The sequence below is a fragment of the Chelonoidis abingdonii genome, chromosome 15, assembly GCF_003597395.2.
Source record: "Chelonoidis abingdonii isolate Lonesome George chromosome 15, CheloAbing_2.0, whole genome shotgun sequence".
NCBI lineage: Eukaryota > Metazoa > Chordata > Testudines > Testudinidae > Chelonoidis > Chelonoidis abingdonii.
In genome coordinates, this window is record NC_133783.1 from 25,727,136 (window position 1) to 25,749,789 (window position 22,654).

Sequence of the window (22,654 nt, forward strand, 5' to 3'; positions counted from 1 at the left end):
CTCCAGGCGGCTGGGGCAAGACTCCAATCCGGGGCTCGAGCCGTGACACGTCACCACGCCGCGGCCGCACGCAGCGCACGCCAGCCAGCGCGGCGGACTCATCCCCCGGAAGCTGCCGGTGGAAGAGGTGCTACGTATTTCCGGCGTGTAGCTGGCGGCTGCCGAGTAAGTGAGTGGGGGCTGACGCCTGTCGAGGGACCGCAGCCCGGGTCAGCCACAGGGAGAAGAGCCGCGAGCGGCTGCTGCGGCGGGGGGAGGTGAGGGGCGGCCGGGCAGGGCGGCGGCCGGAGCCCGGGGAGGGGGCACTGGGCCGCGGTCGGGCCCGGCGGGGGGAGGGGAGCCGAGTGACACGCAGTCGGTTTGGGTGGGAGCCGCTACGCGCGCGGCGGGGGCTCCAGCGCGAGTGAGCGAGTCCAGCCCTTCAGCAGGGCCGGTGTCTGGGACTTTCTCCGTGCGCTGTGCGCTCTCTCCCCCCGGCCTGGGCTTGTGGGTAGGGGCAGCGGGGTGTCCGCTCCCGCCAGCCCCCGGGTGCTGTCACGCCGGGCGGAACGGGACAGTCAGTCCAGCTTGAGCCGCAGGCACTTAGGTAGGGCCGCCCGATTGTCAGGGAACTGGACGTGGGTGAGGGCATGGCCAGGTGCCGTGTGGGAGCTTGACCCCTTGGCAGGCACCTCACCCCAGTCTAATTTCCGTATCCTCACGCAGGATTTCAACGTTCTCCTCGGCCGCCTGTGTTTGAGAATAATACTTATTATGTTACATTTATTTACAGAAGGATTTGTTCCTTCTGTGGTTTTTTTTGTTTGTTTTTTTGTCACTGTAAATGAGCTGAGCTAACCTTCAGCCACAGTCGAACTTATAGCAACAGTAGGTTTTTTTTAAAACATTCCTCGTTTGACTGATACTTAAAAATCACTGCTGACTTGCAAGCACCAAAAGCATAATGAGGTAGGACTAAACAAGACCAGTTGAAAGCATTAAGTGTGTCTTGGTGCAGCCAATAAACCTGCAGCTCCCCTTGTAATATTTGATCTTTTGCTAAGCATTGTTTTTACTGTTGAGTTGCATTTTAACTTTTGAAAAGGAGAACCCTGACTGGGGAGTTAATTTGCATTTCATTTTCATTTTGACTGCTGTTGAAACAAGAGGGTGAACTCTTTATGTACTCCGAAGTCAGCCAACACAGTTTTACAAAAATTGGTCTCATGGATTTCTGAAACCATTTACATTGTGTATGACCAAAACAGAGACATGCAGTTTATAACTGCACCAAAGAAAGTGTGGTAGTGAGCATGATAGTTAAGAGAGGTAGTTACATAAGTATAATTCAGGAAGAAGCTAGAAGTGAGCAGTTATTGTAGAAGTTAGTGGGATGTTCCATGCAGTGCTGCATTCTAAAATGCCCGCAGACTGTTAGTACACTAACTCCTCTGTTACATATAGCCGCTGGAGTGCAAGCAATTGGTAATGCATGCAGTCTTAGAACCTGTTTGTGGAAGAGGACATATTAACCTAAAATGAGATTTTTTGAAATGTTTGAAAATTTCCAGAGATCTTTAACATCCACTCAAAATAGGGACCAGGCATCAGACACCCTCTTTCAACACCAGTAATAGTTGGGTTACAAATCTGAATTCGGCCTTCTGGTGGAGAGGCAAGTATGCTATCAACTTGGCTTAGCATGCCAGTCAAATAATGTCAATAAATCAGTGAGTGAAATGACCAGTCAAGTTATAGCAAGAATACCCTGATGTAGGAGGCAGTCTAGCTTTCTGATTATATTGTGGTGTCATTCTTTTCTTTTTAAGAACTTGATTTTCACATTTTTGAGATAAAATAACTCAGTTAAGTAACTTTGTAACTAGTCATGAGTATTTGTCTAAGGCTAAACCTTTTGGAATCTATAAAGTTTTATTTTTTTGCTGCTGTTATGGTTCTAATAATTTAATGCTTTAAAATATTTGTTCATTCTTAAGGTTATTTGACCAGTCAGTTACCACTTATTTTGCCCATCCCTACTACCAACGAATCTTGCTGGTATAGGGGGATTAAGGTTTTTACCCATAAATGTCTCATGTTTGTTTGCTTGCAGGCAACTAATCGTCAACAATGTCTTTCATTTTTGAATGGATTTACAATGGCTTCAGCAGCGTGCTGCAGTTTTTAGGTAATATTTCAAGTGTGTATTTACCATCAAACAAAAGTTTGTTTAACTAAATAGATTTTAAATCATTCTGATTAAATCAGTGCAAATGCTAAACAGACACACAAGCAAGTGTAATTGTTGCTTCAATTAGTTTAATTTGGTAATTTACCAACACAGGATACATTCAGACCAGTTTTCAGAGTAGCAGCTGTGTTAGTCTATATCCGCAAAAAGAACAGTAGTACTTTCGATAGCTTATGCTCAAATACATTTTTTTAGTCTCTATGGTGCCACAAGTACTCCTGTTCATTATTCAGACCAGTTTAATCCTGGTTAAAAATGGTTTATCTACATTAAATCTTTTCACTGGATCAAATTAAAATCTAGCTGAAAAAACAATTTAAACAAAAAAACAAGGAATCCGATGGCACCTTAAAGACTAACAGATTTATTTGGGCATACATTTTTGTGGGTAAGAAGCCCCACTTCTTCAGTTTAAACAGATGTACCTTTTTTTTAGTATAGTTGACACCCTTACTGAATGTATTAGTTCATTAGGGTTTTCTCTCTTGGTATAATAGCAAACAGTACTGGTGAGATGATGGTGGTAGGATTAGTTCCTTTTACCTTCATTTACAAAGTACCTAAGTAATAAGAGTAGCTTGATCCACAGTTGAATTTTTAAAAATGTAAGACCTATAAAACATTCCTTCCCCTTTATTTGGTGAGCCCTGCCTCATACTGTACAGCTGTGCAATAATCTGATGCAGTTTATAATGAAGATACTCTCTCCTTCTTTGGTATTTTTTAAACAATTCTCTAATCCTCCTGATTGTCTGGGTAGCTCTTTATCTGGGTTTTATGGACAAAATTTAAGGCACAAAGGTTCGGTGATCTTCCCGTAGTGTTTCAGGGAAATCTGTGGCCTACTTAGGAAGAGAACTCATGTCTCACTCTAGTCCTTCTGGTTTACAAGTTAAACATAGAATCACAGAAATGTAGGGCTTGAAGGAAACTCAAGAGTTCATCTGATCCAGCCTCCTGTGCTGAGACAGGACCAGCAATACCTAGACCGGGTGGCCAACTTGAGCCTGAGAAGGAACCAGAATTTACCAAATCAACAATGCCAAAGAGCCACAGTAATATGTCAGCATCCCTTCATCAGCTCCCCTCCCCTCCCAGCGCCTCCCACCCACCAGCAGCCCTGCCAATCAGTGCCTCCCCCTCCCTCCCTGCACCTCCCGATCAGCGATCAGCTTTTTCGTGGCATGCAGTAGGCTCTTGAGGGTTGAGGGGGGGGAGGAGTGAGGGCATGGCAGGCTCAGGGGAGGGGGAAGGAAGGGGTGGAGTGGGGGCAGGGCCTCTGGTAGAGCCAGGGGTTGAGCAGTGAGCACTGTCCAGCACATTGAAAAGTTGGTGCCTGTAGCCTGAGCCGCATATTAATTTCTGAAAAGCCGCATGTGGCCATGGTTTGGCCACCCCTGACCCAGACCATCCCTGAGAGGCATTTGTTTCACCTGGTCTTAAAAACTTCCAGCGATGGAAATTCCGCAAACTCCATTGGCAGCCTATTCTATTGCCTAAATATTAGAGAATTTTTCCCAATATCTAACCTAAATCTTCCTTCTTGCAGACTAAGCTGATTACTACTTGTCTTACCTTCAGTGGATGTGCAGAATAATTGATCACTTTCCTCTGTATAACAGCCCTTAATGTAGTGGAAGGCTATCATCAAGTCCACCCCTCCCCCCTGCAGTCTTCTTTTCTCAAGAATAAACATACCCAGTTTTTTTATCCTCATAGGTAGATATTTCAAAACATTTTATCGTTTTGGCTGCTCTTCTCTGTCCTATCCTCTCATTTTTGTGGACTGTCTCCCGTTTGTTCACATCTTTCTTAAAATGTGGTGCCCAAAACTGGACATCATAATCCAGTAAAGTCCTCACCAGTGTGGTGGAGTGGGACAATTACCTTGTTGTGTGTACAACGTACGACACTCCTGTTAATACATGTCTCAGAATATTAGCCTTTTTTGCAATTTCATTTTGTTGGCTCACAGTCAATTTGTGAGCCACTCATACTGCTAGATCCTCTTGTGAAGTACTACCACTGAGCCAGTTATTCCCCATTTCGTATTTGTGTATTTGATATGTCCTTCCTAAGTGTGGTACTTTGCACTTCTCTTTATTTAATTTCATTTTGTGGATTTCAGATCAATTTTCCAATTTATCAAGGTCATTTTGAATCCTGTGCTCCAAAGTGCTTGCAACCCCTCCCACGTCGCTATTATCTACAAATGTTATAAACATATTCTTCACCCCATTATGTAAGTCATTAATAAAAATATTGACTAGTACCAGACAGACCTTTGCGAGACCTACAAAGTATATCCTCCTAGTTTGCTATTGAACCATTGATAACCACTCTGAGCACATCTCCACAATTGTTTTCAAATTTATTTCCAGTCTTTTCAATTTACTTTCGTGCTTTCCCTAGAACTATATCTTTTCTATTTCCTACTATCTAGTTACTTAACTCTTACTAACAAGGCTTGAAAAATTTATCCAGTACCTGCCAGAATTGCCAGGCCAGCATACTCCAGCAACCCAAGCCATGTCTTCTCCTGTCCAGCATCCTGTTAGTTAGATTCTCCCACCAAATACTGGGGCCCATGACGTACGACTTGCTAGTTGAACTGAGCTCAACTGTATATCTACACACTAGACCCAGCATACCCCAAATTGATGCTGATTGGGTCCAAATAGAACAATGTTATTGCTACCTTTGCCAATAAATTAATAATGCACAACCGTCTGGATAAATCAGTTTATCGTGGCCCTGTGCCTGGTGCTTTGCTGAAGTGGGAGGAAAGCTCACCACAGACAGAGCTACCCTCTGATCCTGACTCCAGCTGGCTCCAAACTGGGGAGCAGTATAGTGGCGGGCCCTTTGTCTACCATTCTAGAAGATGGCTCTTTCATTGGGGGTGTGGAGAATTCTGTGAGGAGACCCCTCCTGCTATTCCAGCTGAGGGCTCTGTGGGAGTGGTCTTTCTTATGTCTCCACTCCAGCGATTTGCTGGAATGGCAAGTGTGCCCGTGCACAGAGACTTTCATTGAGGTGACATGGTAGTATCAGTGAGGTCCCACCTCTATGTGGAGACCTGTGTTAGATGGCTGTGGGGAAGCCCTCTTCAGTGGGGGTGGATGAATAGTCCCAGGGGCTGCTTATTCCTAATGTCAGAAAACCCTGGTTGCTATCCACCCCTATCATTGACAGCCACATCCCCCTTTTCTTTAACACTGGTGGGAATTCTGGATTGGTGCAGATTTGAAAAGGTTTTATTCCATCGGTTCACATTTGGAAGGATACCTTCACAAACAAGTTCCAGGAAAACTTTTAAAAATGAAAGCTTAGATGCTGCAGAAAATGACACTCACCCAGGAAAGATTCACACTTAGAAGTGGATTTTTAAAGCTCTTTTTATATTTACACAATCTAAATAGCATTCTCATTACTTTGTTCTGTTTCATATTGTCGTTGTCTTCCCCTAGATGAGCCCATTTACAGTTTGACATCCTTGTGGGTAAAATTGTAATTCCACTTTTAAATGTCTTGAACGGCAGATTAATTTTTAACCCATTACATCTAAGGATTGGTTTCTTCTGCTCTATTTTATAACAGGACCTAGTTACACATAGACTTGATGTAGCATCATTCTCTTCAGTTTGTCATGTATTCCATAGATATGAAAATGGCTTTCAGGAAAAGCTTGAAGGTCCGTACAGAAATGAGTTTTTGTTGCGGGGAAGCCAAAACTGGTTTAGAAAACACTGTCAGACTCATAATTAACACTTTGCTCTACCTTCCCAAAACCATAGGTTCATTTCCCAGTGTTGTGTTCCTGTGCTGAGGGTTTATGGGTAATGTTTTACACTTGTTTTTGGAGGGTGTGGATTATGTGATACCACTGCACTATTTAATATCTATATTAGATCATATTTCTGCATTAGAGCAAATGTAAACCTGTTGAATTTTCTTTTCACTTCTAGGATTGTACAAGAAATCTGGAAAACTAGTGTTTTTGGGCTTGGACAATGCTGGTAAAACCACTCTTCTGCACATGCTCAAAGATGACAGATTGGGTCAACATGTCCCTACGCAACATCCAAGTAAGTTATCCAGTGATCTGATTTTATTGAGTCTGTTGTTCATTGGATTTTCCTCATCAAAATCACTCATGCAACTGGATATTGAGCTGTAATGATGAAAAATGCCCTAATAGTTTTCATCTTTAGAGACTGACTTAGATTTTTAAAACTAACCTTGAGGACTTTTGGGTAGTGTCTGTCTCTTAAGGTGAAATTAAATTTGAGTAAGACTTGTAATGAAACATCAGTTAAACTATATGAAGTGAATTCAGAAGACTGACTCAGTTGAGTTAACACAAGCTTATTTTAAGCATAATTGCTTTTCTAGTTTAAATATAAAATTCATGTCTAGAGACTAATCAGGATGTACCCTGGGAAAAGAGCAACTCCTTTCCCATTTTAATGATCCTATGAAATGACTTGTATCTACAGTGGCTTCATCCTTTATGTAATAGGTCGCTCATACCATTCTGTGTATGGTTGCTGAAATTATTTGAAATTATTAATATTAATAATATAGAAAACCACCAAACATCAGTTTAACCATAAATTCTTCATTAAGTCCAAAGGCCAAATGGTATTTAATAGTTGCTCTAAACATGTCCAACAGCCTAAAAATAAGCAATCACTACACCGAAACAGTTTTAAAAAAAAAAAAAAAGTATACTGAGCAATATACTTACAAATAGGCAAAACCTAGGGAAAACCGTCTCATCCTGGTGTGCTCCAGCATGATCAGGTGGGTTCTGACACAGAACCTCAAATTCATAACTTTTTATACTCTTCAGCAAACTAATGATATCATAGCCAATTGCCACTTTAGCTAATAACTAGTTTGAGACAGTTCACCCTCATTTTTTATTTTAATTCAAATAAGATTTACAATGTCCTTCTTCCCGAGGTCCTTCCTCCTTATCTCTTCGCCTCCAACAACTGTTTCATTTCACCTAGGCTCACATAGAGATAACACTGGTATGTGGGGTGGGAAGGTCCATGGTGGCTCTTTTTAAGACAGGTTCTTTTTGTTATATTGAAAACCACCTGCAGTCACCCCTGTCAGTCAGAGGCTTTCTTTTTAGGAACTTCTTGTTTCATTAGTCATTCTTTGAACCAGAAATCTTCCCTACTTTATTCCTTTTGGCCTTATAACTCATTGTTTTCAAGGCCTTCCTTCTACTTGCTAGTCAGGGCATATCTTTACAACACATGTATATTTCCTTAAACTTAAACTAACTCTAATTCTTTGATTTTTATATTTATTCTACAGTATTGTTGATAGGTACAGTAAAATATGGTGGATGTGATAATGGCTGCAGTTCAGATAACTCAAAACTTTATTCCTCCTTTTTTAGCATCAGAAGAGCTGACTATTGCCGGAATGACTTTCACAACTTTTGATCTTGGTGGACACGAGCAAGGTAAGAACGGGCTTCTTTCAGAACTAGGGGACAGAAAAGTGTTGCAGTTCATGCTGACACTAATAATTATACTAAACTTTAGCCGTCTTAAGGAAAATATATGGGAGAGCAGTAACTATGGTCTCTTTTATTTTAACTTTTAGAATTGGGTAATATTTATTTATATGTAAAGTTAATCACTCTGATTAACTTAGATTTCATTTACTGTAGCAGATAAATCTTGGTTTATCTTTCAGTATGCTTCTGCCCTAAATCTCTCTTGCCATAGATGGCTTACATGTGCATAGAACCACAATGAAGCTTCCTAAAGGTGGTTTACAAGGGACTCTTTACATAAAGTTGACCTTTATTTGTTTTTTAGAACATTAGAGGTTATTGTGGTAATCTAGCCGTCCAGTCCCAGACCTGGACTTTAGTGTCCACCAGTCTGGTCCTGTCCCAAACCTGGACTTTTGCGTCCAAAGTTTGGGGGCTTACCTGAAACTCCCCCAAGCTCACTACCAGCTTGGATATTCTCGCTGCCACCAGATCAGGAATTAATCTATGGGGCCTGATCCCCCCTTTCCTCCCTCTGGTGTCCCCAACCCTCCCTTGGTGGGACACCCAGATTCCCAATCCCTTGGATGCTAAAAGCAGGGAAAATAACCCCTTCCCCCTCCTTATCAGGCTTGCCTCGCGGCTAACCTGTGTGACCCAAGAAACCAGCTTTTCTGCTTCCCTCAGGACAATGGAGATGCAAAATACCCACAGCTGGGCTCTGCCACCCCCCTTGCTCCAGGAACGAGGGAAAAACTGTAACCACCAGAGAACAGAGAGAATTCTTCGTCTCTTTCCCCGTAGTCTGCTCTTTCCCTGGACCCAAATAGGAAAATAGCCCTCCGCCTGGCTTTTCCCTTTGCCTCCCTAGGAAAAGAACTTTCACAAGGTTTAACAAGAAAACTTTATAGAAAAAAAGAAAGAAAATATAAAACAATCATCTTGCATTAAGAAACTCAATACAGGCTCTTGCTTATAAGAAAATATAAAGAAACAGTCTGATTTAAAAGATAGCCCAATTAAACCAGCACAACAAATTAACATACAGGTAAATACACCCCAAAGACCATCATAGCTGAATTACTTTGCGGTTCCTGGGTACTTACAGATGTTTAGAAGAAGTATTAGGAGAGAATTAGAAGAAGACTTGTTTCCTCATAGCTAAGAAAACAACAAAGACCCCGAGTATACAAATTCCCGCCCCTGACTTTAAACAATCCAGTTCTCTGATTGGTCCTCTGGTCAGGTGTTCGGTTACCCTTTTCAGGTAAAAGAAACTTAACCCTTACCTTACCTATCCATTTATGACAGTTATACTGAAAGCTTTTTCTGATTCTTTTGCCTTACAAATATCAGGAATGTCAAATTTGGATTGATTTGTCTTTTGGTGAAGGATCTTCTGTGAAACTTATCGGTATCATGAGGACTTGCATCTTAATTGAACTGGATGGGATGTTGAATTCTTAAGACTTCTCCTCTTCTCCAAAATGTTCATTAGTAATTGAAATCAAATAGGCTTCTAGTATTGTTTATTTTTAAATAACCTGTCAAAAATCTCTTCCGCCTTGGTTTCTCAGCTTTGTGTCTCAACTCTGGGATAGGTCACCATTTTACTAATTCTCCAGGTCGAGCAAGCCCTGGCCTTCTAATGTTTAGAAAAACCTTCCAGACATCTTAGACCTCAAAGAAAAAGTCAAAAGCCCAGTTTTCTTCTTGCATGTCACCTTTAACCCATGATCTAAGCCAGTGGTTCTCAAATTTTTGTATTGGTGACCCCTTTCACATAGCAAGCCTCTGAGTGCGGCCCCCACCTCCCTTATTAATTAAAAACACTTTTAAATATATTTAATACCATTACATGTCCTGGAGGCAAAGTGGGGTTTGGGGTGGAGCCTCACAGTTCGCAGCGCCCCCCACCATGTAATAACCTCGCATCCCTCTAAGGGGTCCTGACCCCCAGTTTGAGAACCCCTGGTCTAAGCAGTCCTCTAAGGCTGATATCATACCGTGGCAATGGGCTTGGTATAAGAACCTGAGCAGAACAGATTTGTCGCTTTTGAATAATACAAAAATGAGTTAAACTACTGTTGCACTCAAGTGGCTCATCAACAAAAAAAAAGTTCAAAAATAGTGTGAGAAGCCTGCAGAAAGGTCTGATTTCTTTTGCTGGTAAAGGAGATAGAACTGACAATTAATATAAGTCACTGGCTTCAATTCAACTGCTCATCTGAAGTATTTAAACTTTTAAACAAATCATTCTTGCTTCTTTTCCTGTATGTGGGCCTGCTGTCCCCTCAAAGCGGGGTTTTTACAGGGATGTTTGTTCTTTTCTATTCTAGCACGCCGGGTTTGGAAGAATTACCTGCCAGCAATTAATGGGATTGTCTTTCTGGTGGATTGTGCTGATCATTCACGTCTCATGGAGTCTAAAGTTGAGCTTAATGTACGTTTCCAATTTGTAGTTTTTTCCATGCAGGAGCTATGTCCTGGCTTTACAAATGCAAATTTTCTCCAGCTTCAAGTGGGCTAGAACTTAACATACAATAATATCTTGGCCCCTGAGAGAGATCTTCCAAGCATTATAATCTTCTTCCCTTCCTCCCTTCAAAAAAAAATTGACTTGGTTAAAGCCCTTTGCATTTAAAAAAAAAAAAAAAAGAAAAAGCAGCATCCTAAATTCTAATAACTGGTTGTTTGAGATGGAGAATTAAACTAATAAGGCCATTCTTAATTTAACTATTGTCAAGCCACAGAAACAATTCATAATTTTACTACATATACCAGCATAGATTTAAAAATTGGCTGAAAATTTGCATGCTCTCATAGGCTTAATATGTATTTAAAAAGTCTTCTGATCATTTTAAAGAGCCAGTGTACTTTACACAGTAGCTCTCTTCAATGAACTGTTACAAGGTTTGTACTCACTTCTGAGGAATTTTTTCCTCTTCAAAGTGCGATAACATCAAAAGATCATTTTAAATTGTTGCCAGTTCTGATTTGAAGCAAAGAAATAAAAGGTCACTACAGATAACAGATTTTTATAGAGCATCATGTTAACACTTGTGTTTTGCCTGTAGGCACTAATGACAGATGAAACAATATCCAATGTGCCAATCCTTATCTTGGGTAATAAAATTGACAGACCAGAGGCCATCAGTGAGGAGAAACTGCGGGAGATTTTTGGGCTTTATGGACAGACCACAGGAAAGGTAAGATGAAAAGAGTTTGAGCCTTTGGCTATTAATAAGGTCATGGGGAGCTAAAATGGAATTTTTTGAATAAATTATTTTACGTGTTACCAAGAATGCACATCAAGATTTGTTAACCAGGTGATTCTGTCCAAAAATTATTTGAAAGATATTAAAAATACCAGAGTGTTAATAGGAACTGTCTGGATATTTAAGACTTGGTACAGACATGATATTTCTGAAAGATTGTAGTAGTTTGTCCATTTGGAAGCTTTTTGTACTGTTCACCTAACTCTACCCTTTTCTTAGGCATCCTTGCTTTTTTGCTTTGCTAGAAATGACTGAGCTTTCTTTCACAGCCATGTTAAAAAGATGATTAAACACAAATACTAAACTATATAGTGGAAAATGCAAGAATACACTTTGGGTGCACTATAGAGTTTCTGCACGCTATGCATCTTATATTTCAATTTTAACATTAATTAATTTGTACAACTGCTATATCAAAATAGTTGCCCAGATGTTCTCACTTAAAAACAGAATTTGAGTTCTGTGCTTTCAATGTCCTATTGTTCAACTGCCTATCTAAGTCTCTTGGTTCACTATAGTCTGGCTGTTAGGTCTGTAGGAGCAGCTGTTGAGATGCAATTATGGACAACTAACTTTAAAAGGCTGTATAAAGACTGTAAAATAAAACTAAAGAGATGTCTGTATGACTGGTAAGTGAAATTTCAGTAGGAAAATCTTGCTAGTCCAGCATTTGACTTCTGGGTTACCATTTGGTAAGGATAAAAAAACTGCACCTTCTTGCACCTACATACTCAGTGCTTGTTGCAATTCTGACTTCTTTCTATTTTCTTGATTCCCCAGGGAAATGTGCCACTGAAGGACCTGAACACACGCCCCATGGAAGTGTTCATGTGCAGCGTGTTGAAGAGACAAGGCTATGGCGAAGGCTTTCGTTGGCTATCACAGTACATTGACTGATATTTGGACAGATATAGAGTTTTACTCCTCTGGACTGATCCTGTTCACAGCTTCCTTATGGACTTTTCTATTAGAATGTGGAAGGCTCTCCTGCCACACACTGGCATTGATCAAGAGACTCCTGGTTTTCAACTATCCTGTTGCACAGTGGTGACACAACTCTTTTCCACATGACTGGGAGATAACACAATTCTGCACGCTGGTGCAAGTTGTCCCTTTCAGTTGCCATTGTTTCCCACAGAACCCATGGCTTTCAGTTACAATGGGGCTGGTGTGATCTGGAATCCAAAACTCTGCACGCTGTACTGCAACACTTGAAAAAGAGAATACGTCTCACCACTGTGGCTAATTGACTTAAAGAAAGCAATTATATTTTTTAAAAAAAGTGTTAATGTAAGCAGTGTCCCTTCGAACTTTTTGGTTTAACATTTATCTTGTTTGGTCCAGAGTCTATTAGGGTTTTTTAAAATCTATTTAATGGTATTTAGATATTTCCCAAATTAATGAACCACGTATCATGATATTAAAGTCCTAAATAAACATAAATTTGGGCTTAACTGGTCTATAGGATGGTTGTGCTGTATCACATTGGGTGATCATGAAGAGGATGCTGTTGGGACTGACTTGTGCAATGAAGCTTCTTTAATTACAGGGATTTTAGTTGAGAGAGGACGCACACAAGCACGTCCGTTCTGTTGCTGCTTCATGCTTAGGTGTTTGAATGCAGTTTCCAGTCTCAGCCTCCTAAAGTGGTGATGCTACGAAAGGGACAGTGTAGCTGTCTTGTTCAGTTTCCCATCAGCAGTCTTTCTGCTGTGGTGGATTAGGTTTATTGGGTTCTCACTCTAGAATGTAGGATGTTCTTTGTTGCAGGGTTCCACTGTTTTATAACTAAAAATCATGTTATTTTGTTGTTGTAGCATGTGTGTTCAGCATTTGCATCTGATAAGGTTGTTCATGTAGACTGCACCAGCTTCTTTTTATACTTAACAGACTTTGTCTGAAGTTTCATTACTGTCTAGAGCTCCTCCTTTTCAGTTAAATAAAATAAAGACATATCTTCCTCTACAAGGGGTGGTGATACTTAGTTGAAACTTATTCAAGCTTTCATAACTGGAAAGTACCCTTCATCAGTAGGGGAGAGTGAAGACTCTTATTGTGACACTATGCAATGTAAGGCCTGAGAACAGCTTGTGTATACTTGCCTGCCAGAACCTCTCACACACCCAATAGTTCATGGAAAAGTTATATATGAATGGGAAGTAAAACAAATGTTAGATCTTAAACCCTGTTGATTCTTGTCCCACTGACATTATTCTGATTAATCCCCACGAGATACCGTTATACTACTGTAAAGTGGAGAATAGATTCAGCTCAAAGATGGCCTAACACTTAATTCCCTATACCAACACCTGTTACTCCCAATGAGGGAAAGAGGAACTTTGAGTACTAGTTCAATAATTTATCCCCAATCTTTCTTTTTGGCAGCTGATTGCCTTTTCCACAAGTGGTGGTAGTGAACATTAGATAATCTGTTTATACTTATGCTGAGTTTGTCATTTTGACCTAGCGTCATCAGCCATTCACTGGAGTGTCGGAAGCCACATTTTTCTAGGGTAAGTGTTGGAATCTCTTATGTAAATGTAACTGTAGAGTACTGAACAGTAGCATCTAATACTGCCATGTGTCAGGTATGAATTCAGTTTTACAACCAGAAAAAGGCTAACTGCTGCAAAAATGTACATATGTTCTTCTGATACTGGCATAGAAACATATAACCCTTATATTTCAATAAATGAGTGTTTGGTTCTAAGTTAAGCTGAGCCTTCTATGGGCAAAGATTTTTAAGGAATGGCAGATTTGCTGAAAAGGAGGGGAACTGATAGAAGGTTGACTCTTCCTAGGGTATAGAGCAGTGCTTCTCAAAGCCGGTCCACTGCTTGTTCAGGGAAAGCCCCTGGCGGTCCGGGCCAGTTTGTTTACCTGCCTCGTCCACGATCACGGCTCTCACTGGCCACGGTTTGCTGTCCCAGGCTCATGGGGGCTGCAGGAAGCGGTACAGGTCGAGGGATGTGTTGGCTGCCCTTCCCACAGCCCCCATTGACCTGGAGCGGTGAACCGCGGGCAGTGGGAGCCGCGATCAGCCAAACCTGCAGACGCGCAGGTAAACAAACCGACCTGGGCTGCCAGGGGCTTTCCCTGAACAAGCTGTGGCCCAACTTTAAGAAGCACTGGTGTTAGAGGATCTATTTGCCTGCCTTTTAGATTATAAGATTAACATTCTAATTTGCTGTGATGTGTCCCCATTAGGCTGTACACCAATCAGGGTCACAGAAATGAGGCCTCTATGGGGTGTGCTTATCACTTCACAGCTGTTAAAACGGTTTGAATGAAGTGTCTTTCAATCTTGTTCAGAAACCAACATCAAGGTTAGAGTGTTCATTAATTTGGTGTGAAGACAATGTCATGAACTTGGCCTTCACTACAGTGATTCCACTAACCAGCTGAAGACTGCTGATTTTGTTGCTCAGTCACAAACACTGCAGTGTTACCATCAGAATCTAGGGTCAACTTATACTTGGCTCATGAATAAGAGTGGTTGATTTTGGGCTAGCTCCTACTGATCAGCATAAGACCTGGCAACTCTGATTATCTGTAACTGTGTGCTGCCGTTCTATTCTTAGTGTTTAGAAACTATTTAGAAAGTTAGTACCCTTACATAGCAAAGCCTTCTGTGAAAGTGGTGTGCCCACCACCGGAGAAAGGGAACAACAGTAAATAACACTCATCTGTTCTGCGCGCCTGTAGATAAATATTGTTCCCTGAAATGTATTGCTGTGAAGTTCTATATATTTCAGAAATTTGGGTACAGATAGTGTATCTAGATAATTCTTCAGTCTTTTAGCAAAGCACTTACTCTATTATTCCTGGAAAAGTGAAATCATGCATATTTTTGCAAAGGAAGTTCATCTGTATCCAGAGCATTTTATTAAAGTTTTTTTAATGAAAAAAAAAAAAGTCCAGACTGGATGATTGGGTTCTGGCATTCTCTATAAAATGGTGAGGAAGACTGCATGTGGGATTATAAAACTGTTTGTGGGAATGTGGAGACTGGAAAAACTGAAGACTTTGGTAAACTCATGTGAAAGTCACATTAGGGAATAGGAATCCTAGTGCACAAGACTCTTGCCAGTCCAAAGGTGAGAAAATCAGATGGGAATATCTAGGCTCAAATCATTAAAGAATGTCAGATGTAAATAACACTTTACAGAATCAACAAGGTGGCACCTTAAAGACTAACAGATTTATTTGGGCATAAGCTTTTGTGGGTAAAAAAACTCACTTCAGATGCAACAGAATGCAAATGAGGATGTTGGAACTTACGTTTTAACTCTAGACAAATTAGGTAATTGTTCAAACCTGGCTGGGAACAGTGCTATTGGGAGGTCAGTTATGATGGCTTTGTAAAGATCTTATAGGAGAAGATGCATTCTCCACTGGAAGGATGCTTGAAGCGTGGCCATGGTTCGAAAAGGCATAAAGATGAGTATGAGACCAAAGGACCTCCTAAGAATGAAGCTTAGAAAGCGAAATGAAAACACAGAATGGGGAAGAGGATGGGTTGGAAAAAGCATAGGCCAGTGAAATGATTCAAAGGTACAGTGTACATAGTGCAAAATGGTTGCACAAATGGTCATGATTGGACTAACAAACACTTTGTGTGAGAATTGTGGTGCAATACCAGATCTCTGTTGGTAGCTTATACAGAACCTGTCTGTATTGTACATGACTCTGTGGTATTAGTCTGTCACTCTCATGAGCAGTAAAATTCACCAGCTTCCTGTCTTAAATATATTTATTAAAAGAATTCCCTGACTTAGTAAGACTTCACCAATGTAAAATGAAAGCAATGTAAATAAGAGAGATTTTCCATACCTGATTCAACTACTGCTCCTACTCCATCTTCTTGATAGTACAGATGGTTCAGTATTTGTATTTAGTTATCTACTTCTAAATAGGCCAGCAGTGTGGCTTCCACTTCCTTTGAGAGTGATTGCAAGATAGGTTTGCTTGACTTTATTTCTCCTGCTTCTATTTCTCTTATTATGCAAATTCTTTTCATGTGGAGTTTACATCCCTCAAATGTATGTAGACTTGTATAAACACATTTGAATGTGTTTTTTTGTAAACAACAAACTCTTTATCTAGTTTTGCCAGACCATAAATTCTGCCTATGGAAGGCTAATTATTGGTGAAGAGGAAGAAAATGAACAAATTCTCATCATTTTACTGCTCTCCCTTCACTTAGTGCTCTACCCAGAAGCTAGACAATGTGCATTTCTTCTAACTTGCTAACTTTCAGTCTTGGTGTCTTCTAGATTTTTTTTCTCTCTCACTGAAACATTAAAATATTCCAGGTTTTTTATTAAGTCCCGATCAAGTAATATATTACAACTAATGTTCTCAAGGCATTTTAAAATAAAATAAAAAGAGAATGCAGTTATCTAGTGACATGTTCAAGAGATTTGGGTCTGATTTGTTCCCATCTTGGTATCGCCTGTGAGCTCAGGTTGCAAGCTGACTCCTGGCTAAGCAAGAGCTCTGTTACACTGTGGCTTCTCGAGGCTTGGCAAGATGGTGAATACAAAAGGAAGCTTGCAGATTGTGTTGTACTGGGAAAAACTGGCAGTGTAGTAAGACCTCTGCCTCTATGTTCTGTAGTGGATTGAAAATGTCTGGCTAGTCCTGCTCTGGAGATAGCAGTAACCCTATGCTTTAGTCTGTGCTGAGACTTTTAAAGGTTTCACAACTCAAGATCTTACAAAAAGCTTCCCTACTACAAGTGTCATGTACTAATATTTCCTTAACATTTATTCAAACTTTTAGAAGAGGCAGCAGAGGGTGAGAATCCCACAGTAATATGATAAAAAAGCAAGCTCTTCTGGATTAGTGGGAATTAATGCTTGGGGCCTGTTTATGCTATTTTCATCCACCTCGCTAGTGAAAACCCATAGCCTACACCCACTGCACTGGTATAAAATTACTTACACTGGTGCAGATTACCTGGTTTGAAGGCTAGTCAAGTCATACTGGTTCTGTGTTTACACAGATTTACATGGGTGTAGCTGCATGCACACGCACAAAAATCTAGCAGAGGGAAGCCTTTGTAATGGCAAACAATGTGACTGCCTCAAATATACTCTCAATAGCAAGCATCTTAAAGCCTTTTAAAATTATGTAGTTTGGTATATTTTTAGACTAGAACTCTAATTCTAGCCCTTGAAATATTATATGAAGTATGCTAATAATAGCGAGAGAAACATGTTCACTGAGTTTCATGCACCAAGGTAGGAGCAGAGCTCTTTATTGAGATAGAAAGGGATGGAAAAGAGGAAAATAACATCACTTCCTGAAAGAATGTGATTAGTAAGTATTTATTCAATGCTCCTCCACGATTCTAGCAATATCAACACTCTTCAGTAACTGAGACTGCATTAATTTCCCCCCTGCCATCAATAATCATTGTTCAGCTACTGCTTGCTGTAGTTTTTTTGTTGGCCAGGGGCTTGGTTATTCCACTTGAGTGTTACCTTTGGAGGAGGGACCCCTCATCAGTTTAATCCTCTGGTTACTAAGGTGTTTAGTAAATTTTTCAAGTTGCGTGTGAGGAGCCAGATGGAGTTAGGTATACCTATTGAGTTGTGGGGGGCATCTCCCCCAGCCTAAGGGGTGGAGCTACTGAACCCAGGGCTCAAACAAGGTTGGGGACAACTAATGACAAAGTGGATCAGGAGTGATAGTCAAAGGTTCAAAATAAGGGATCTAGGAGGGCACACCTAACAAAGAACCGTGGACAGCACCCACTGCTTCTCAAAGGTGCCTATGGAGCCAGTGGAGGTGGTCTGAAGCAACTCTGCACAGATATGTGAACCAAGAGAGGAGCAGAAATAGGCCCCACGGTCACTGAGCACCTTGCCATCACCATCCTCCTGGTGGAATAGATGGCCACCTTGGCCAGCACCAGCAGGAGGCTGACAAGGAGGTCTCATGACTTCATGGGGCCACGAATGGTGTGTGCATAAGTAAAAGTATGAGGAAAAGTTCAGCCAGAACCAAACGAGAAGGTTGTGTAAAAACCAGAAAAGGGGCTGCAACCTGGTTCACTTGAGATAGATATGTGCCACCAGGGTCCCCCTCATGCTGGAGATGGGACAGGTGTTGGGGAGGGGGGATGAACTGTGCTAAGCAAGTACACACCTGTGCTCATGGCTCCATGAAGGAGCTGCTAACTAATATCCCTGGCAGGCCCTGGGACCAGGGTGGAATACTGACTTGCCCACTCAGTATAACATGCAAAACATTGACTATTTAAAGGTCACAAAATATCAGTCTACTGACCTACTCACTTAACTTCTTTCCCTTAAGTGTTTGCAGGATCAGGGTCTTTATTCTTATTCCGTATGTTAAGAGTCAGTCCATCTGGTACACCTTCCCTAGAAGGAAATATTTTCAGCAGCTTTTAAAAAAAGGAAATGTTACCCTCAGGATGCAAAAACAAGGCACCAACCAATACAAACAAGAAGTGGGAAAAGTAAACCTGACAAAAGGAACATATAGTACCAGTGGTCCCCAACCTTTTTTGTCTGGCGGATGCCAGACTATGAGCCACGGAGGACCGTGGCGGTGGATGGGCATCTGCCAAAATGCTGCCAAGTGGCAACGGCAACAGGCGTCGTGGCCAAAATGCCGCCAAGCAGCAGCAGCATCCAGAGGCGTTGCCACTGAAAATCGGCAGCATTTCAGCAGCGATGCCTCTGGATGCTGCTTCTCAGCAGCATTTCAGCAGATGCTCACTCGCCGGCTAGCACGTGGGTGCACTTACATGCCCCGGCAGGCGCCATGGTACCCACTGGTACTGTGTTGGGGACCCCTGGATTAGACTGGAACTCAATGCCACAGATTGTTGAGGTCAGAATCTTGCTAAGATTTTGGCATGGGTGGGATGTGTATGTGGGTCACACGAGCGCCCAGAGAGCCGAGGAGTGTGAGGTAGTGTTTTACTGGCCCGTGGTCTGTTGGTGGAAGACACAAACTTTCCACCTTCACAGAGTTCTCAGGAGTGGTGTGAAGCTCAAAAGCTTGTTCCTGGCCCCCTGCTGGCTGCTGCACGGCAGGGGGAGCCAGGCTCTCAACCGCAGCCCGCACTTGGCTCCCCTTGTATCACGCGGTACTCGCCCCTCCCCGGCAATTCGCGCCCTTCAGCAGCCCGTGGCCCGACGTCCGCGCAGCTCGGCGCCGCCGCCCGCGCCACGCTGAAACCGGGACGGCGCCCCGTGGAGGCGGAGCCAGGCGCCACGCTGCAATGCGCGGAGAGGGGCGGCCCTGAGCAGCCGGCGAATGGCTCTGTCGGCTCCCAGCAGGCACCGCGCCGCCAGGGGTGGCCTCCCGCGGACACTCGCCCCGCCCCGCCTCACGCAGGGCCCCCACATGCGCTCGCCAGGGCCCAGCGCAGAGTTAGGCCCGGAGCAGCCACCCGCAGCGTAGGAGCCTGAGTCACGCCGACCAATCCCCGCTGGCTCGCGGACAGGGTGGCCAATAAAATGAAACCCTTGGGGCTCACGTGGGTAGAGGGTGGAGCTAATGAGGCTGGCACATTTGCTCTCCGGCCGCGGGGTTACAGGGCGGGCGCTACCCCCCGAGTGACTGGGGAGGGCTGCAGAGGTCCCGGTTCTCGTGCCGCAACCTGCCTGCCCTGTGTGAGCCCCCGGCCCGGACAGTCCCTGCGCCTGGGGCTCTGGTACCTGCTTCCGCAGCGCCCCCGCTGTGGGGCGTCTAGTTCCTCTGCTCACGCGGGCGGGGCTGTCGCTTCTGTGTAGCCCGCACGCCGCCCCTCCGGCGCTCCCATCTCCGCTCGTAGCGGGCGCTGTTGCTGCCTAGTGACCTCCCCAGCGCCCTGGCCCACGCAGACGCCACCCGCGCCTCTGCAGGGGAGGCTGCGGTTACTCCTTCCGTCTCTGCCTTGGGGGGAGGGGTCTAGTCCTTGCAGGTAGCTTCAGTGTCCAAGCTTGGGACTGAGATAATGGTGCTGTCTGGGGACAGGGCTTGCTGTGTTATTAGTGCTTCCAGTGCATGTGGGAATTCCGTGGGGACCCCAGCCCAGGGATCCTGGAGCTGTAGTGGGATCATCTTGAGCCAGAGTCCAGGGATTGTGCTGTGCCATGGAGCCATCTTCTCTCCTTTCCTCTTGGAGGAGGTGATAGCAGCAAAGCAAGGTAACTGGTCCCAGTGCAGCGTCCTGCTGGCAAACAGCTTCTCCCCAGATATTCAGATCCAGGTTCTCTGGGCTGCAGAAAGTAGAAGCAAAGGGAATGGTAAGGGTGTGTTGGGTAAAGATTTAGGGGCCTGCAGCCTAGCTCTGGGGTTCAATCCCCTTTCCAACCAACAGGGATCTCTTGGCACCCTCACGCAGTATGAGGCCAAGCTCCTTATGATGGTGCCCTGCCCAGAGTTCCAGGACGCCTTCTCCAAAGTCTTCACATGTGCTGAGCAGTGGCATTTCTGTAGGAGTGAAGATGAGCAGGAGCATGGGACACTCTTGGATGATTCGCACTATCTGCATTGGTTTGCCTTGCTGGAAATCCCAGACCTCAACTCACCTGGTATAGTTCAAGTGAGCTGTGTGCTGGCAGAGTCATTGAGGAAAGGTGACACGCTGTTTGCCTGTGGTTCCCCTTTTGGGTCATTTTGCCCAGACATTTTCATTAACACCCTTAGTAAAGGGATAGTGAGTAACCTAGCTGGAAAAGGCAATGTCCTTATTCTGACTGATGCTCGTTGCTTGCCTGGCACCGAAGGAGGAGGGGTCTTTACCTGCTCTGAAGATGGTTTTAATTTGGTTGGAATAATTGTGGCTCCACTTTGTTGGAAGGCCAATGAATGGGTTGGATTGACGTTGGTTTGTTCAATTGGCCATATTCTGGAGAATGTCAGGAGTGCCTGGGTTGGGTCTAGAAGTTCTGTGAAAACCTGGTGGCCTCATGTGCAATTGGTTGCTAAGCCTGTTGGGAAGATGGCAGTCAGCCCTGGTCCCGCGCAGTATCTCCTGCCTGCAGTGGTGTTGGTGGAGTGTGGTCAAGTCTGGGGATCTGGAGTGCTGGTCAGTTCAAGGCTAGTGTTGACCTGTCGACATGTGGTAAATGATGCCTCGGATGTCTGTGTAAGGGTACAGCACAGCCCCAAAAAGTAAGTCTTGATTCTTGTTTTTTGTTTAATAGTAAGTAGGACAATGCAATTAATGTGGTAATGCAATAATCTTTGAAGTGCCATACACTGCAGCCTATAGCCTCTTCCTTAAATGACTGCTTTGAAGTTTCTAATAAAACTCTTCTGCATCTCCTAACAAACACTGCCATTCAAATATTTGAGCAACCTGGCAGTTCTGGATAATAAGTGTGAAATGGCCAGTGTGTTCCATATCAAACACTAACTGACCCAACCACATGTATACCCAACATTGATTTGCCATGCCATTCGTGGCCCTTTCTGAACCTGTACAGTATGGGCTAGGGTCAGTGTGCAGACAGCCTCCGAACCTGGGGCCAATGAGAGGATCTCACATTTGGATGTGTCAAAGGCAGACACTATCACGCATCACTCATGACTGCCCTTTGACCAGATATGATGGTTGTCTGAGGCCTCTGCACTTTGCTGATGAGGCTGCTGCAAATTAGCTTGGCAACCTCTGCATTTGATAAGGTATCAAACACTTACATCACTATCCTCTGCATCCTTTTTATAGGTTTTCCAGAGGTCAAATATGTTCTATGAATTAAAATTACTGTCAGTCTGTCCCTGGTGTTTATCAACATGGTTCTCACCTGATCACATATTTTAGCCTGATGTGTGAAGAGATACTATATTCAAAAATCCACTTGGCTTTACATGTTAAACATTTGCACTGCTTGCTATACAGTGTAATTCACAAATTTCAGAGAAGCATGCAAGACACAATTTGCACGGTATGCTATGAACTAACCAAACAAGCCATGTATTAACCTGGGGAAATTTCAGTATTCTGTAAACAACTTGTTGTCAAAGCTTTTTAACTAAAAGCATTTTGGATTAAGAGGAAGTTAAGAAGTGCACTTTGGGACTGCAGCAGTGGGAAGGTTCAAAATTGAAGACTTCCTGGCTAATACCTTATTCATGGCTGTCATAGTATTCTTTCCTCAATCTGAACCTTAGAGTCCAAAAAAGAGGTACTAGCATGAATTCCTCTAAGCTTAATTACCAGCTTAGATCTGATACGCTGCCACCAGTCAGGACTCTGAGTGCCTGATAAACTCTGGTCTCCCCAAAACCTTCCCTGGGGACCCCCAAGACCCAGACCCCCTGGATCTTAATACAAGGAAAGTAAACTCTTTCCCTCACTAGTGCCTCTCCTAGGCTTTCCCTCCCTGGGTTACCCTGGAAGATCACTGGGATTCAACTCCTTGAATCTTAAAACAGAGGCTTTCCACCTCACCCAGAGGCAATACAGATTCAAGCTCCGTGAATCTAAACAAAGGGATTCCCCGTTTCCCCCCTCCCTTCTTTCTCCCTATCTCCCACCACTTCCCTGGTAAGTACAGACTCAGTTCCTTTGAGCCTTAACCAGGAGAAAAAATCAAACAGGTCTTAAAAAGCAAAACTTTTAATAAAAAGAAAGAAAAAAAAAGAAAAGTTATC

At 43.1% G+C, this 22,654-nt stretch overlaps 2 protein-coding genes and 1 long non-coding RNA gene across 5 annotated transcripts in view; 2 read left to right on the forward strand and 1 right to left on the reverse strand.

The window, feature by feature from the left end:
- Positions 1-79: 79 nt before the first annotated feature.
- SAR1A (secretion associated Ras related GTPase 1A) lies at positions 80-12,997 on the forward strand. Of its 2 annotated transcripts, none has more exons than XM_032783312.2 (7): positions 80-165; positions 2,093-2,167; positions 6,199-6,318; positions 7,650-7,715; positions 10,091-10,194; positions 10,829-10,960; positions 11,810-12,997. In XM_032783312.2, the coding sequence occupies exons 2-7, from the start codon at positions 2,110-2,112 to the stop codon at positions 11,924-11,926; spliced, it is 597 nt and encodes a 198-aa protein (XP_032639203.1). In that variant the 5' UTR covers positions 80-165; positions 2,093-2,109; the 3' UTR covers positions 11,927-12,997. The 2 variants fall into 2 exon arrangements, with proteins under 2 accessions (XP_032639203.1, XP_032639202.1); XM_032783311.2 differs by having other exon boundaries at positions 130-257.
- Positions 10,202-19,804, reverse strand: LOC116826526 (uncharacterized). Its single transcript, XR_004374090.1, has 3 exons — positions 19,729-19,804; positions 18,326-18,420; positions 10,202-10,353 (listed from the first exon to the last, which is right to left on the reverse strand). It is a non-coding gene; the product is annotated as an uncharacterized LOC116826526 (long non-coding RNA).
- Positions 19,486-22,654, forward strand: part of TYSND1 (trypsin like peroxisomal matrix peptidase 1) — a 33,783-nt gene continuing 30,614 nt past the window's right edge. For both annotated transcript variants that reach the window (XM_032783295.2, XM_032783294.2), the window contains exon 1: positions 19,486-21,169. In XM_032783295.2, coding sequence (XP_032639186.1) covers positions 20,007-21,169 — 1,163 coding nt within the window. In that variant the 5' untranslated portion in view covers positions 19,486-20,006. The remainder of the gene's footprint in view (positions 21,170-22,654) is intronic.